The sequence below is a fragment of the Balaenoptera musculus genome, chromosome X (assembly GCF_009873245.2).
Source record: "Balaenoptera musculus isolate JJ_BM4_2016_0621 chromosome X, mBalMus1.pri.v3, whole genome shotgun sequence".
Lineage (NCBI taxonomy): Eukaryota > Metazoa > Chordata > Mammalia > Artiodactyla > Balaenopteridae > Balaenoptera > Balaenoptera musculus.
Genome location: NC_045806.1, coordinates 37166955 through 37182995, shown reverse-complemented (window position 1 = coordinate 37182995; position 16041 = coordinate 37166955). Strand labels below are relative to the sequence as shown.

The 16041-nt window shown below is 40.4% G+C and overlaps 1 protein-coding gene across 1 annotated transcript; it reads right to left on the bottom strand.

Moving 5' to 3' along the window:
- Nucleotides 1-4396: 4396 nt before the first annotated feature.
- LOC118888874 (BTB/POZ domain-containing protein 3-like) lies at nucleotides 4397-5709 on the bottom strand. The gene is given in 2 exon segments (XM_036840406.1): nucleotides 4397-4839; nucleotides 4842-5709. Coding segments are annotated over 2 exon segments (1191 nt in total). The 5' UTR covers nucleotides 5590-5709.
- Nucleotides 5710-16041: the final 10332 nt, after the last annotated feature.

The window sequence follows — 16041 nt, the reverse complement described above, 5'->3', positions numbered from 1 at the left end:
AAATATAGATCAATGGAACAGGATAGAAAGCCCAGAGATAAACCCATGCACATATGATCACCTTATCTTTGATAAAGGAGGCAAGAATATACAATGGAGAAAAGACAGCCTCTTCAATAATTGGTGCTGGGAAAACTGGACAGCTACATGTAAAAGAATGATATTAGAACACTCCCTAACACCATACACAAAAATAAACTCAAAATGGATTAAAGACCTAAATGTAAGGCCAGACACTATAAAACTCTTAGAGGAAAACATAGGCAGAACACTCTATGACATACATCACAGCAAGATCCTTTTTGACCCACATCCTAGTGAAATGGAAATAAAAACAAAAATAAACAAATGGGACTAATGAAACTTAAAACCTTTTGCACAGCAAAGGAAACTATAAACAAGATGAAAAGACAACCCTCAGAATGGGAGAAAATATTTGCAAACTAAGCAACTGACAGAGGATCAATCTCCAAAATATACAAGCAGCTCATGCAGCTCAATATCAATAAAACAAACAACCCAATCCCAAAATGGGCAGAATACCTAAATAGACATTTCTGCATAGAAGATATACAGATTGCCAACAAACACATGAAAGGATGCTCAACATCACTAATCATTAGAGAAATGCAAATCAAAACTACAGTGAGGTGTCACTTCACACCAGTCAGAATGGCCATCATCAAAAAATCTACAAACAATTAATGCTGACGAGGGTGTGGAGAAAAGGGAACTCTCTTGCACTGTTGGTGGGAATGTAAATTGACACAGCCACTATGGAGAACGGTACAGAGGTTCGTTAAAAAACTAAAAATAGAACTACGACACAGCAATCCCACTACTGGGCATATACCCTGAGAAAACCATAATTCAAAAAGAGTCATGTACCACAATGTTCATTGCAGCTCTATTTACAATAGCCAGGACATGGAAGCAACCTAAGTGTCCATCGACAGATGAATGGATAAAGAAGATATGGCACATATATACAATGGAATATTACTTGGCCATAAAAAGAAATGAAATTGAGTTATTTGTAGCGAGGTGGATGGACCTAGAGTCTGTCATACAGAGTGAAGTAAGTCAGAAAGAGAAAAACAAATACCATATGCTAACACATATATTTGGAATCTAAAAAAAAAAAAAGGTTCTGAAGCACCTAGGGGCAGCACAGGAATAAAGATGCAGACATAGAGAATGGACTTGAGGACACGAGGTGGGGGAAGGGTAAGCTGGGACGAAGTGAGAGAGTGGCATGGACATATATACACTACCAAATGTAAAATAGATAGGTAGTGGGAAGCAGCTGCATAGCACAGGGAGATCAGCTCGGTGCTTTGTGTCCACCTAGAGGGGTGGGATAGGGAGGGTGGGAGGGAGACGCCAGAGGGAGGAGATATGGGAATATATGTATATGTATAGCCAATTCACTTTGTTATAAAGCAGAATCTAACACACCATTGTAAATTAATTATACTCCAATAAAACTGTAAAAAAACAAATAAAATAAAAATACAGTACAATAACATTCAACATGAGGTACTTCATATTTTTCCTTCATAAATAATGCTTTAAGCTACTGAATTCAAGCACTCTGATGCACAAGTGGCTAGTGTCTTGAATTAGCAAGCTTATTTAAACACCTTTAAAAAAAGACAGTTCAGTGCAATAGTTATGTAGAAATTAGACCATTTACTTAAATACTATATTAAGATATGCTTAAAGAATGTTACATTAGAATTGCTAGCCTAGTTCCCCTTATCCCCAGAAATATGAACAACGACAAAGTCTGCCAGATACATTGGGAAAAGCATCTACAGGGCACTGTTTAATAAAGTTGCGTTTATACACTAAAGTTGCCTGCCTTGTCAGAACAATGGTTTCTAGTTTTAAAAGATACAAAATTCGAGATTACCAAAGAAAATAAAGCAAGCATATTAGCTTTAATTCCATGTCATTGAAAATGCAGAAGTGAGAATAGGATTTAAAAGATAAAATTTTCTTGTTTTAAATACAATTTTCAAATTTAACCCACAGCTCTTGGCACCAGCCAGTCAGATGATGTATGGGTTTTGTTTTTTTTTCTTTTTCAGGTGATAGTAATAACATAAAATTAAGTTCTTCCACACCTAGTGTACAGATCTCACGCAGCTCTCACCCAGCGGTTCCCCAGTCTCTGGCGGGCAGCTACGAACAGGAGCACTGACCATGGGTGTTTCTGAATGAACAGTCTTCACTCTAAGGTTATCACACCCACCGCAACAATCTGATATGATGAAATTAGTACTAAATAAAGTTTCTTCTCCTCTGGCTTAAAAATGAGTGCCTTCCAATCAGGTATATAGTCTACCAATTTGCAAGATAACTATGAATTACCAAAATGTTTAACCATAATTTACAAATAAAACCCTTTGTAGAAGTATTTTTTTAAATTGAAAATGTACCTTCATTTCACAGTTTGCCAAAACTACTATCTATCTGTCATCTCGCTAATAAGAAATAATTGTTAGATAATTTTGGAAAGTTGTCCTGGGAGTACTCATCTATAATCACCATAACAGCTTTTGATCATCTATGCTAACAGACATAGGTAATGGTAAAGGTGATTAAAACATTTCCCATAATCCAGTGTTCTCCTCCATTAGGGAAGCCGGCTGAAGCAACAAGCCCTCGTCTACAGGGGGAGAGGTGGCCCAGAAGCACAGGTAATCACTCACTGGGGCCCAGCTGGGGCCAGCAGGGGGACCATTTCTGTCCCAGCCCTCACTGACCTGGCAGGGAGGAGACAATTCCTGAGCTGGCACGCACCTGAACGCGCACGGGCACCCACGCACACACCCACCCCAGGACTAACCCCTGCTCCAGAGCCAGCTTCGGGCTCACAGAGCAGGAGAAGGAGGCGGCCAGCGGCCACACTCTGGGTGGCGGGGAAGCCATCTCAGGATCACGCTGGGCAGAAAAGCTGCCCAGAAACACATGGATACCTCAACTGGGAGTGAACACAGTGGACACCACCAGGGTCACAGGCACTAAGCCAGCACAAGCCTTCGCTGAAGGAGAATGTTTTGATGAGCTTTTCCCTCCTTTGTTTACATTATCCATGGACAAATAAGAGAGCTGGATGTGATGCTGAGGCAGTGAATATTAGGTATCCTCAAGAGTATCGTTCTAGACCATTTTCTAAAAGCCCTGCAGGCATATACAGGCACTTTAAGATGGCCAGAGGCCAGATTCTAGCAGTCCAGGAACAGGACAGAATTATAATTAACTAAGAAGATACAATGTGGTCAAAGTAGATCCGGGGAAGTATATTTCAGATAAAAAAAAAATCAATGAATAAAAGTATCTTATTACATTAACATGTGGTGCTACAAAACTAATTGTTATTCCATTCATCTAAAGAATCGTTTGGTCCTCTTTTCATGGGAAAAAGGGAATAGGAATTCTATACAGTACAACTTTTGAAAACCTGCAAATGGCAGGGATCAGAAGCTAAATAGGGGAAAAAGAGTTTGACTTTTTCAAACTCTGTATTATAATATGCCATCAATTAAACTATTTGTCGTATGGGACTTTTTTAGGCTTCCTTTTAAAACCATTTTAGTTTAAATTAATAGGCCTGCAACTTTTTTCTAATGACAATAAAATTTTATAATTTAGTTACTTCTAAAAGAAGTCTCTGTACTGCAATATTTTGTCTTCTAAACTAAAAGAATATAAATCTGTTTGTAGCAAAAGTCATGACCTAAAACTTCCAATTTCCTACTTGCTTACTTTACATTGAAACTTTGCAGTTTAAAATTTAACAATCTTACGAATTTAGGATTTAAGAAAAAGCAATGCCCAAAAGTAAAATATTTAAAAGGAAATAAAATAAGAAGGTAAACATGACTACTGGCTACTTTCTAAATTATTACTTATTATCAAGCAAAACGTCTTTCAAAATTGTACACTGAGGTTTATCGTTTTGGGGGGAGGGAGGGAGGGGTTCTGTTTAAAAATAATTCTTGTTATTGTTATTTTAGACTATTTATTCCTACTTAAAATAAAGCCCAAAAGAGAATTTGAAGTGATCCAAAAATTTTCCTAAGAGGGACAAAACTGGGAGGTCAGTGGGGCAGCTGGAAAAGAACGCAGAATCTCCCCAGATGTATAGACGCAACTCTAAGAACCACAAGCCTTGATGAGAACTTGGCTCTTTTAGGCATATGGTTAAAAGCCGAATGCTGCATTTTTGCCTGTACATAATTAAAAGGTTGAAAGAAATTAGAACCTGCCTACAGCTCCATTCGTTACAAATTACCTGCGCTGATCGCATATCTGCAGCTGAGCTAAGCATCAAGCAAGTAGGAGCGTGGTGTGCACCTCAGAGCCCGCACTGCTCCGGGAAGCGTGTTCAAGCGTAGAATATAAGTTCGGGGATCTGCCGCCCCTGCACCCCGGTGCTGTTGACGGTGACTTTGCCACACTGAACTTCCGTCATGCCTTCCAGTCCAAAGTAGCTGAGCTCATTGCCGTCCAGGATCACGCAGGCCGTGTAGAAGGTGTCCTGCTTAGTCTGCACTGGGTACTCAAACCACACGGGGAAGGTGTTGCTGGAGCCGTCTGAGAAGTACTTGCTCAAGTTCTGCCCCAGGACGACGCCCTGCCGCTTGAGTTCGGTCTTGGCGCTGTACTCGGCCGAGCCGCAGCTGGAGCCGTGCAGCCCAAAGCCCGCGATGAACACCCTCTTGTCGACGGCGAACTGGATGCTGTCGCAGCGGCCCCGGTAGTGCCACTGGTTGCTCCGGTAGGCGCACAACTGGAAACGGTGGCAGCGCTGGGGGACGAGGCCCCTTGCGGGCTTTGCAGCTCGGGCTTCTTGGCCACGGTGTACCAGAGGAAGATGTCGTTGGTCTCGTTCAGAGTTAAGACTCCGGACTGCACGGCACCGTTTGCAAAATCGTCCAGGGCCATGGTCGGGATGCGGATCAAGTAAAGCGCCTTCCCGAGCACTCCGCGCTTGTTTTCAATGCTCAAAGCCAGATCTTGTTGCTGGCATTCCACTTCAGCCCAGCTGAGAGCTGCCTCGAAAACCACATTTCTTTGGCATTCAGTTTCCCTGCGGAGGATATTTTCTAGTGTCTGGAAGTCAATATCACAGAACCCCTCAGACTTGAGGGCGAGCTCGGCCTGCGCGTCGATCATCTCCCAGCACCGTTGGGTCAGGCCCGGCTCCTCAAACAGGCAGCTCTGGGACAGGAGGACACAGGCGTTCTTGGCGCTCATGCTGGTCTCCAGGAGGTTGACGCAGGCCCGGGCGAGGTGAGGGACGATGTACTTTTTGGCAGCATAAAGAGTGGCCAAGACTGTGACAGCAGCCAAGTCCATTTCATCACAATAGATGTATTTCAGCATAGCGAGAAAAGCAGCAGGGTCGACATCTGGTATACGGATCTCACCTTTGTCTTCGGCAAGTTCTCCGTAAAACATTGCATGGAACACCGAGCTCCCAACAGCTAAAACATATTTGTGTCCTGGCAACTGCTGAGTCCCACCTGGTGGCCCAACCACAAAATGTACATCTGCCATCACATCATTATTGAACATCACCGCATTTCTCTCTCTAATGGTGGGATAAAGACCCTGCCAATTTGGGGCTGGAATAAGGTTGTGGTTACTGAGATTCTGCTGGTGGTACTGATGGACAGTGGTGCTGCTGGAGTTGGCTGGTTTTCTTCGGCGGAATATATCAGCAGCCGTCTTCTTCTTTTTAGTCTTCAAGGTAATTATTTCATAACAAACTGGAGGCAACTTGCTGCTGCTGCTGCTACTGCTGGGATTTTTTTCCTTCGAGCTTTTCTTGGACCTGTTCTTTACCGTCTCGCTCGTGGTCCTTGTCGCCTCAGGCAGCGCCCGCCGTCTGCGCTGCTTACAGCTTGCTGCCTCGGCCCGGTGCCCGCTCCTCAGGCCCCGTCCCGGGCACTCTGGGATCCAGCGCCCGGCGGGCTTGACGGGCACCCGCACGCTGCATTCCTTTTTTTTTTTTAAAGATTTTTTTTTTGATGTCGACCATTTGTTTAAAGTCTTTACTTGTTACAATATTGCTTCTGTTTTATGTTTTGGTTAATTGGCCACGAGGCATGTGGGATCTTAGCTCCCCAGCCACGGATCGAACCCACACCCCCTGCATTGGAAGGTGAAGTCTTAACCACTGGACCTCCAGGGAAGTCCCATGAATTGCATTCTTAAAATTACATATTCTAATTGGCTGTTGCTGATGTATTAGAATATTGTTGATGTTTAAATTTTATTTTTATCCACTAAACTTGTTGCAATTTCTTAATAGTTCTAATAGCTTTTTGATTCTCTTGAATTTTCTATGTAAGCAATTATACTTTCTGAAAATAATGACAATTTAACTTCCTCCTTTTGATTCTTAAAACCGTATTACTCTTCCTTGTCTGCTGCATTGCTTACAACCTCTAATACCACGTTAACTCCAGTGGAAACAGACAGTCTTATCTTGTTAAAGGAACACATATATCGCTAGTTAGTATGATATTCGCTGTAGTTGTCTGAACTTGCGTTCAGAGATTGCCTTTCTTCCAGATTACTCATTGTGAATGGCCTTCAAGATGGATAGTCAGAAGCTCTAATCAGCAGCAAAACTGTCCCTGGAGCGCTGCTCTGGGAAACAGAGGCAGTTAAGTGACTTCCTAGAGGAGTGTCCTAGCCAGTCTCCAGCAGAGGCAGTGTGGCGTCATTCTTTGACTGTGCTTGCCTCAATCTCCTACATCTGAAATGCATTCTTTACTCATTTGCCCCATTTTTGCATTGTTTTGAAATTTTAACTTAGTGCATTTACTTTTTTCTTTCCAAGTAGATTATAAGATCCTTGAGGATAAGGGCTAAACAGTACCTTTCTTTCATCTCATATAAACTCTTTAGAATATAAGTTCTATGAGGGAAGAGACTTTGCTGGTGTTGTTGCTACTGTTTCCAGTGGCTAGCACAGTGCCGAGCACTGTAAGCACTAAATATTTTTCAATAAATGAGTCAGCCTCACATTCCTTCAACCCCCGCAGGCTTCAGTCCATGTTTGGCAATTTGCTGTGTGTACCGAATGCATTCAAAAATAGTGGTGGAATGAATGAGCCCTTCCAGGCCCTAGTCTTTCATTTTCATTCCACCATTCTTTCACCTGGACATCTCCATTTCTAAACAGTTTAAGCAAAGCTTGATGTTGATGTATTTGTCAATGCCAGAAAAAAAATGTTTGACAAGTGTGCAATCTAACTTCATGAATTTCAAAACAGATGACACCCATTTTGATAAATGCATATGATTCTGCAGCTGATGAAAAAGAAAAATGAAAATGGGGCCAAATTACAGTTTGGCACCCAAGACAATAATCAATCTTTCATCACGCTAATGGTCTGTCATGAGACCGTAAAACCACATGAAGACAGGAAACAGGAAAGTCCTCACACCAGCTTTCCAAGGGAGTCAACATAATTTGGTTAACAGGACACACTTATCTGTGAATGAAATACAGCTAAGTGTGAACCTGGCAGTTCAATGATAAAATATGTCAAAGCTTTCCAGAAATGATTACCACCATAGCATTGAATAAGGTTACCATGGGCAGAACAGACCAATTGGTAGAGTTAGGTCTATTTTTAAATGTCAGACAACATCTTGCTACTCTTAACAGCACTGCTCTATGCCCCTTAACTGGGGATACTAACTACCTACACGTTTCTCACTCCCACCATAACGGTCTACCCACGTTTGTTTTTTAAATCACATAGCTGGGGAGACATACACAGAAATCTGATAATCAAGTCCTGGTCCTGCCTTCTAAGGGGTGGCAGTAACATAGGGTGGTAAAGGAGAGATCTCTTGTTGCCACGCCCTCATTTGCCACTGCCACGTTCAAGCTCTTTTCCTGCCCTTCAAGTGCTCTCTTTCAGCTGCATGAACTCAGTTACCTGTTCACCTGTCCCTTTATTTGAAGACAGAAAATCTTCTCCCTGATGCCATTACAGCCTTCATGAACAGTTGTATGTTCTGAATCTGTAAGGTCACTCATCATCCTCCCATGATCCCTTTACTGACTTTAGCTGTCATCCTCCCTCCCTAAACATACTTGCATGGACATGTAAGTGATATCATACAGTATTTGTCTTTCTCTGTCTGACTTATTTCATCAAGCATAATATTTTCTAAATCCATCCACGTTGCTGCAAATGACAGAACTTCATTCTTTTTTATGGATGAGTAATATTCCATTGTGTGTATGTGTGTGTGTGTGTATATATATATGTATGTATGTATATATACATGTATATATGTATGTATATATATACATATATATATATAAAATATCTTTATCCATTCATCCTGAATTCTTTCCAAAGTGCTTTTCCATAAAAATCTTATTGAATCCCTGAAAAGTCCTGTAGGATAAACCTGGCATATTATTACCATCTTATAGATGAAGAAACTGAGGCATGGAAAGGGTCAAGAGCCTTCAGTGAGATATCACTCTAGCAACAGAGTATGGAAGTCACTTCACCCAGCCACTGTATGAAGCTCCTCCTGGATAAAAGGATGAAATTTAGATCTGAAACTTAGGCACAGAAATACTCTATAAATCAACAATAGGCTGGCATCTTTCAGAATATAAATTCAAGACAGTGACTCTTCGAAGATGAAGATAGCTTTAATAAGGAAAGTAGAGATAGGAAGCACAAAAAGAAAAAAAAACCTGCCAAAAATGATCTTCCGTGAATGCTAGATCTGGGGTTGTGCAAATATATTAAGGCTGTTTCACATTGGTCATTGACAATTTCCTTTAGCTTTCATGATTGGTGGAAATAAATATATGCTCTCGCTAAAGCTCAAGCCTCCAAGGAAATACCTAGTGCTGGTAAACAAGTTCTGTAACGTCATGTGCTCTCTGAAAAGCAATGACTCTCAAACTTTAGAACATTCCAAGAGCCAAGTTAAGGAAATGGCAACTTATTTAGTGACTTTAATAAAACATGAAGAGGCCTGAAGCAAGCAAATATAATATGGTGGGAAGTTTTCACTAGATAACACCTATTTGCAGTTGTCATCTGATCTGTGTAGAACTGACAATACCACCAGATTTGTCATTGATTTGGTTGGGTGGGCTATTCCTCCATTTGGAGACACTGGAATACTTATAAATTAGTTTTCTTCCCGAGTATTTACCACAGATAATGTTTACTCTGCCTTTACTTATTAGGGTCTATCTGAAAGAATCTCAAAGCCATTATTCAATGATGCCGTTTTATATATGTCTGTAGATGCACAGGAATGTCTGGTCATCTATTTGGTACATTTGTAGAATGCTTATTGTGTGCAGACACTGCTTCCGGCATTTGATTTGAAACACAAGAACTATTTTACTCCATTGTAAAAATGAAATGGCTTAGCACATGGAGTGTTAAAAAAAATGTGAACTAAATATTGGGTGAAGAATTAGCTGGAAGGAGAATGTGATAATCCAAGTTGGAATAGACCAAAATCAACCATGTACCAAAAATAAAAAACAACCTCTGCTTTTCTTAAACAGCAGGCACTCCTAATTTATATTCCAGCTAACAATTGCTTTTCCAATAATAAAGCATCTGTTACCTAACTCTTTGTTTCCTTGTTTACCCACCTCCCCCTTCTCCAGCACTGAATTAATCTCACAACTCACTTTTCCTCTTCTGATAAAATAAATCAAAACAAGGAAATAGAGACCATTTCAAACAGTGGTCCTTCATCCTGAGGTAGTTATTCAATGCAGGTACACATTGCTCATACCAGCCACTTCCTAGTTGCCACTGACAAAATTCACCAATGTCTTCCATCACACCATTTAAGTCACATTATTCGTAGAACAAAACGTTGCCTCTTTTATCACAGGCAAAAGTGCAGCTGTCAACTCTCCACCTTCCAACGTGAAATTCTAACACCTCCCCTCTCTCTAGCCCCATTACTTCTGATCTCAGGGGAAGAGGTGTCCCTCCTTACGGTCAATGCTTATGTTGCCAGCTGGGCCTGGGCCCCTCCTCTTCTACTCTGCCAAGCCCATTTATTCCTTAACCCACTATTTTCTATCTCCACTGTTGATGTGCCACAGAACAAACTCTGGATCCTTTCTGGTAGAGTCTTAATTATCCAATATATGGGATTTAAAACTCCTGAGCCTTCCTTACTAAGAATTTCTCTTTCCTTGGTTTCCATAAGGTACAATCTCCTGACCTACCACTCTGCCACTCACCCTCAGTCACTGTCACTAACTTTTCCTCAAGGTTTTTCTGCTCAGAAAAGTAACATGTGCACATTGCAGAAAATTGTGAAACTACATTCAAAAAGAGTAAAATAAAATTTTCTAAATATAAATAATCTGAGCATTGTAGAGTAGTTCCTTCTAGGCCATATATATTTTCATAATGAAATTCTAATCGTGCTGTGTTCATTATCTTGATTGTGGTGATGGTTTTACGGGCATATACATATGTCAAAATGCATCAAATTGCATACTTTAACACATGCAGTTTATTGTATGTCAGTCATACCCCAACTAAGCTGTTTTTAAAATGTAAACAATAGAACTGCTGAACAACCATTGAGAGGAAGATGCTGGAACCCACCAAAAAAGATACCCCACATCCAAAGACAAAGGAGAAGCTGCAATGAGACGGTAGGAGGGGCACGATCACAATAAAATCAAATCCCATAACCGCTGGGTGGGTGACTCACAAACTGGAGAACACTGATACCACAGAAGTCCACCCACTGAGGTGAAGGTTCTGAGCCCCACATTAGGCTTCCCAACCTGGGGGTCCAGCAATAGGAGGAGGAATTCCTAGAGAATCTGACTTTGAAGGCCAGTGGGATTTGACTGCAGGACTTCCACAGGACTGGGGGAAACAGAGACTCCACTCTTGGAGGGCACACATAAAGTCTTGCATGCACCAGGACCCAGGGGAAAGGAGCAGCGACCCCATAGGAGACTGAACCAGACCTACCTGCTAGTGTTGGAGGGTCTCCTGCAGAGGCGGGAGGGTGGCTGTACCTCACCATGGAGACAAGGACACTGGCAGCAGCAGTTCTGGGAAGTACTCACTGGCATAAGCCCTCCCATAGGCCACCATTAGCACCACCATATAGCCTGTAGGCTCCAGTCACCTCAGGCCAAACAACTAACAGGGAGGGAACACAGCCTCACTCATCAGCAGACAAGCAGTTTAAAGTTTTACTGAGCTCCGCCCACCAGAGCAAGACCCAGCTCTACCCACCATCAGTCCCTCCCATCAGGAAGCTTGCACAAGTCTCTTAGATAGCCTCATCTACCAGAGGGCAGACAGCAGAAGCAAGAAGAACTACAATCCTGCAGCCTGCAGAATGAAAACCACAAACGAAAGTTAGACAAAATGAAAAGGCAGAGGATTATGTGCCAGATGAAGGAACAAGATAAAACCCCAGAAAAACAACTAAATGAAATGGAGACAGGCAACCTTCCAGAAAAAGAATTCAGAATAATGATAGTGAAGATGATCCAGGACCTCAGAAAAAGAATGGAGGCAAAGATCGAGAAGATGCAAGAAATGTTTAACAAAGACCTAGGAGAACTAAAGTGCAAACAAACAGAGATGAACACTACAATAACAGAAATGAAAAATACACTAGAAGGAATCAATAGCAGAATAACTGAGGCAGAAGAACAGATAAGTAACCTGAAGACAGAATGGTGGAATTCACTGCTGCGGAACACAATAAAGAAAAAAGAATGAAAAGAAATGAAGACAGCCTAAGAGACCTCTGGGACAACATTAAATGCACCAACATTTGCATTATAGGGGTCCCAGAAGGAGAAGCAAGAGAAAGGACCTGAGAAAATATTTGAAGAGATAATAGCTGAAAACTTCCCTAACATGGGAAAGGAAACAGTCAACCAAGTCCAGGAAGCACAGAAAGTCCCAGGCAGGATAAACCCAAGGAGGAACATGCCAAGACACATAGTAAGCAAATTGATAAAAATTAAAGACAAAGAAAAAATATTAAAAGCAACAAGAGAAAAATGACAAATAACATACAAGGGAACTCCCATTAGGTTATCAGCTGATTTCTCAGAAGAAACTCTGCAAGCCAGAAGGGAGTGGCACAGTATATTTAAAGTGATGAAAGGGAAGAACCTACAACCAAAAATACTCTACCCAGCAAGGCTCTCATTCAGATTGGACAGAGAAATCAAAAGCTTTACAGACAAGCAAAAGCTAAGAGAATTCAGCACCACCAGACCAGCTTCACAATAAATGCTAAAAGAACTCCTCTGGCGGGGAAAGAGACTAGCAGCTTAAAAAACAAAACAAAACAAAACAAAAAAAACCACTTGTACATATAGAGACTGCTATATCAAAACCTCATGGGAACAGCAAACCCAAAAACTACAATAGATACACGCACGAGAAAATAAAAAGCAACCCAAACACAACATTAAAGATGGTCATCAAACTATGACTATTGAGAAGAGAACAAACTATTTGAGAAGTCATAAACTATTTGAGAAGAGAACAAAAGAGGAAGGAAGGGAAGAAAAAAGACCTACAAAAACAAACCCAAAACAATTAAGAAAATGGCAATAGAAATACACATATTGATAGTTACCTTAAATGTGAATGGATTAAATGAGCCAACCAAAAGACATAGACTGGCTGAGTGGATACAAAAACAAGACCCATATATATGCCATCTAGAAGAGACTCACCTCAGACCTAGGGACACATACAGACTGAAAGTAAGGGGATGGAAGAAGGTATTCCACGCAGATGGAAATCAGAAGAAAGCTGGAGTAGCAATACTCATATCAGACAAAATAGACTTTAAAATAAAGAATGTTATAAGAGACAAAGAAGGATACTTCATAATGATCAAGGGATCAATCCAAGAAGAAGATATAACAATTGTAAATATTTATGCACCCAACATAGGAGCACTTCAATGTATAAGGCAAATACTAACAGTCATAAAGGGAAAAATCGACAGTAACACAATAATAGTGGGGGACTTTAACAGCCCACTTTCATCAATGGACAGATCATCCAAAATGAAAATCAATAAGAAAACACAGGCCTTAAATGACACATTAGAGCAGATGGACTTAATTGATATTTATAGAGCATTCCATCCAAAAACAGCAGAATACACATTCTTCTCAAGTGCACAAGGAACATTCTCCAGGACTGACCACGTGCTGGGCCACAAGACAAGCCTCAGTAAATTTAAGAAAATTGAAATCATATCAAGCATCTTTTCCAATCACACCACTATGAGGTTAGAAATAAACTACAAGAGGGACTTCCCTGGTGGTCCAGTGGTTAAGAATCTGCCTTCCAATGCAGGTGACGCAGGTTCAATCCCTGGTCAGGGAACTAAGATCCCCCATGCCATGGAGTAACTAAGTGTGAGCACCACAACTACTGAGCCTGCATGCTCTGGAGCCCACGCGCCACAACTAGAGAGAAGCCCGCGCACTGCAACGAAGAGCGCACGCACGGCAACAAAAGATCCTGCATACCAAAATGAGGATCCTGCATGCCGCAACTAATACCCAATGCAGCCAAATTAATTAATTAATTAATTAATTTTTAAAAATAAGAAATAAACTACAAGAAAAAAACTATAAAAAACACAAACTTGTGGAGGCTAAACAATATGCAACTAAACAACCAATAGAATGGATCACTGAAGAAATCAAAGAGGAAATCAAAAAATACCTAGAGACAAATGAAAATGAAAGCACAATGATCCAAAATCTATGGGATGCAGTAAAAGCAGTTCTAAGAGGGAAGTTTATAGCTATACAATCTTACCTCAGGAAACAAGAAAAATCTCAAATAAACAATCTAATCTTACACCTAAAGCAACTAGAGAAAGAAGAACAAAGTACTAGAAGGAAAGAAATCATAAAGATCAGAGCAGAAATAAATGAAATAGAGACAAAGAAAAGAATAACAAAGATCAATGAAACTAAAAGCTGGTTCTTGGAAAAGACAAACAAAATTGATAAACCTTTAGCCAGACTCATCAAGAAAAAAAGGGAGAGAACCCAAATCAATGAAATTGGAAATGAAAAAGGAGAAGTCACAACTGACACCACAGAAATACAAAGGAGCATAAGAGACTACTACAAGCAACTGTATGCCAATAAAATGGCCAACCTGGAAGAAATGGACAAATTCTTAGAAAGGCACAGCCTCCCAAGACTGAACCAGGAAGAAATAGAAAATATGAACAGACCAATCACAAGCACTGAAATTGAAACTGTGATTAAAAAATTCCCAACAAACAAAAGTCCAGGACCTGATGGTTTCACAGGCGAATTCTATCAAACATTTAGAGAAGAGCTAACACCTATCCTTCTCAAACTCTTTCAAAAAATTTCAGAGGAAGGAAAACTCCCAAACTCATTCTATGAGGGCACCATCACCCTGATACCAACAGCAGACAAAGATACCAAAAAAAAAAAAAAAAAGAAAACTACAGGCCAATATCACTGATGAACATAGACACAAAAATCCTCAACAAAATACTAGCAATCCAAATCCAACAATACATTAAAAGGATCATATACCATGATCAAGTGGGATTTATCCCAGGGATGCAAGGATTTTTCAGTATCTGCAAATCAATCAGTGTGATACACCATATCAACAAACTGAAGAATAAAAACCATATGATCATCTCAATAGATGCAGAAAAAGCCTCTGACAAAATTCAACACCCATTTATGATAAAAACTCTCCAGAAAGTAGGCATAGAGGGAACATACCTCAACATAATAAAGGCCATATATGACAAACCCACAGCTACCATCATACTCAATGGTGAAAAGCTGAAAGCATTTCCTCTAAGATCAGGAACAAGGCAAGGATGTCCACTCTTGCCACTTTTATTCAACATAGTTTTGGAAGTCCTAGCTATGGCAATCAGAGAATAAAAAGAAACTAAAAGAATCCAAATTGGAATAGAAGTTAAACTGTCACTGTTTGCAGATGACATGATACTATACACAGAAAATCCTAAAGATGCTACCAGAAAACTACTAGAGCTCATCAATGAATTTGGTAAAGTTGCAAGTTACAAAATTAATACAGAGAAATCTGTTGCATTTCTATACATTAACAACAAAAGATCAGAAAGAGAAATTCAAGAAACAATCCCATTTACCATTGCATCAGAAAGAATAAAATACCTAGGAATAAACCTACCTAAGGAGACAAAAGACCTGTACTCCGAAAGCTATAAGACGCTGATGAAAGAAATCACAGAAGACACAAACAGATCCATGTTCATGGATTGGAAGAATCAATATTGTCAAAATAACTATACTACCCAAGGCAATCTACAGATTCAATGCAATCCCTATTAAATTACCAATGGCATTTTTCACAGCCCCAGAACAAAAAATCTTAAAATTTGTATGGAGACACAAAAGACCCCAAATAGCCAAAGCAATCTTGAGAAAGAAAAATGGAGCTGGAGGAATCAGGCTCCCTGACTTCAGACTATACTACAAAGCTATAGTCAATAAAACAGTATGGCACTGGCACAAAAATAGAAATATAGATCAGTGGAACAGGATAAAAAGCCAAGAAGTAAACCCACGCACCTATGGTCAATTAATCTATGACAAAGCAGGCAAGACTACACAGTGGTGGAAAGACAGTCTCTTCAACAAATGTTGCTGGGAAAGCTGAACAGCTACATGTAAAAAACAATGAAATTAGACCATTCTTTAACACCATACACAAAAATAAGCTCAAAATGGATTAAAGACCTAAATGTGAGACTGGACAGTATAAAACTCCTAGAGGAAAACATAGGCAGAATACACTCTGCCATAAATGGCAGCAATTTATAAGAAAGGCCAGGGAGCAGAGAAAGCAAGGCATTGCTGGAGTCCAGAGCCATGGGAGAAGTGAAGCAGGCTGCCGAGTTCTCTTCCCCTCCCCACCCCAAAATAGCCCAGAGTCT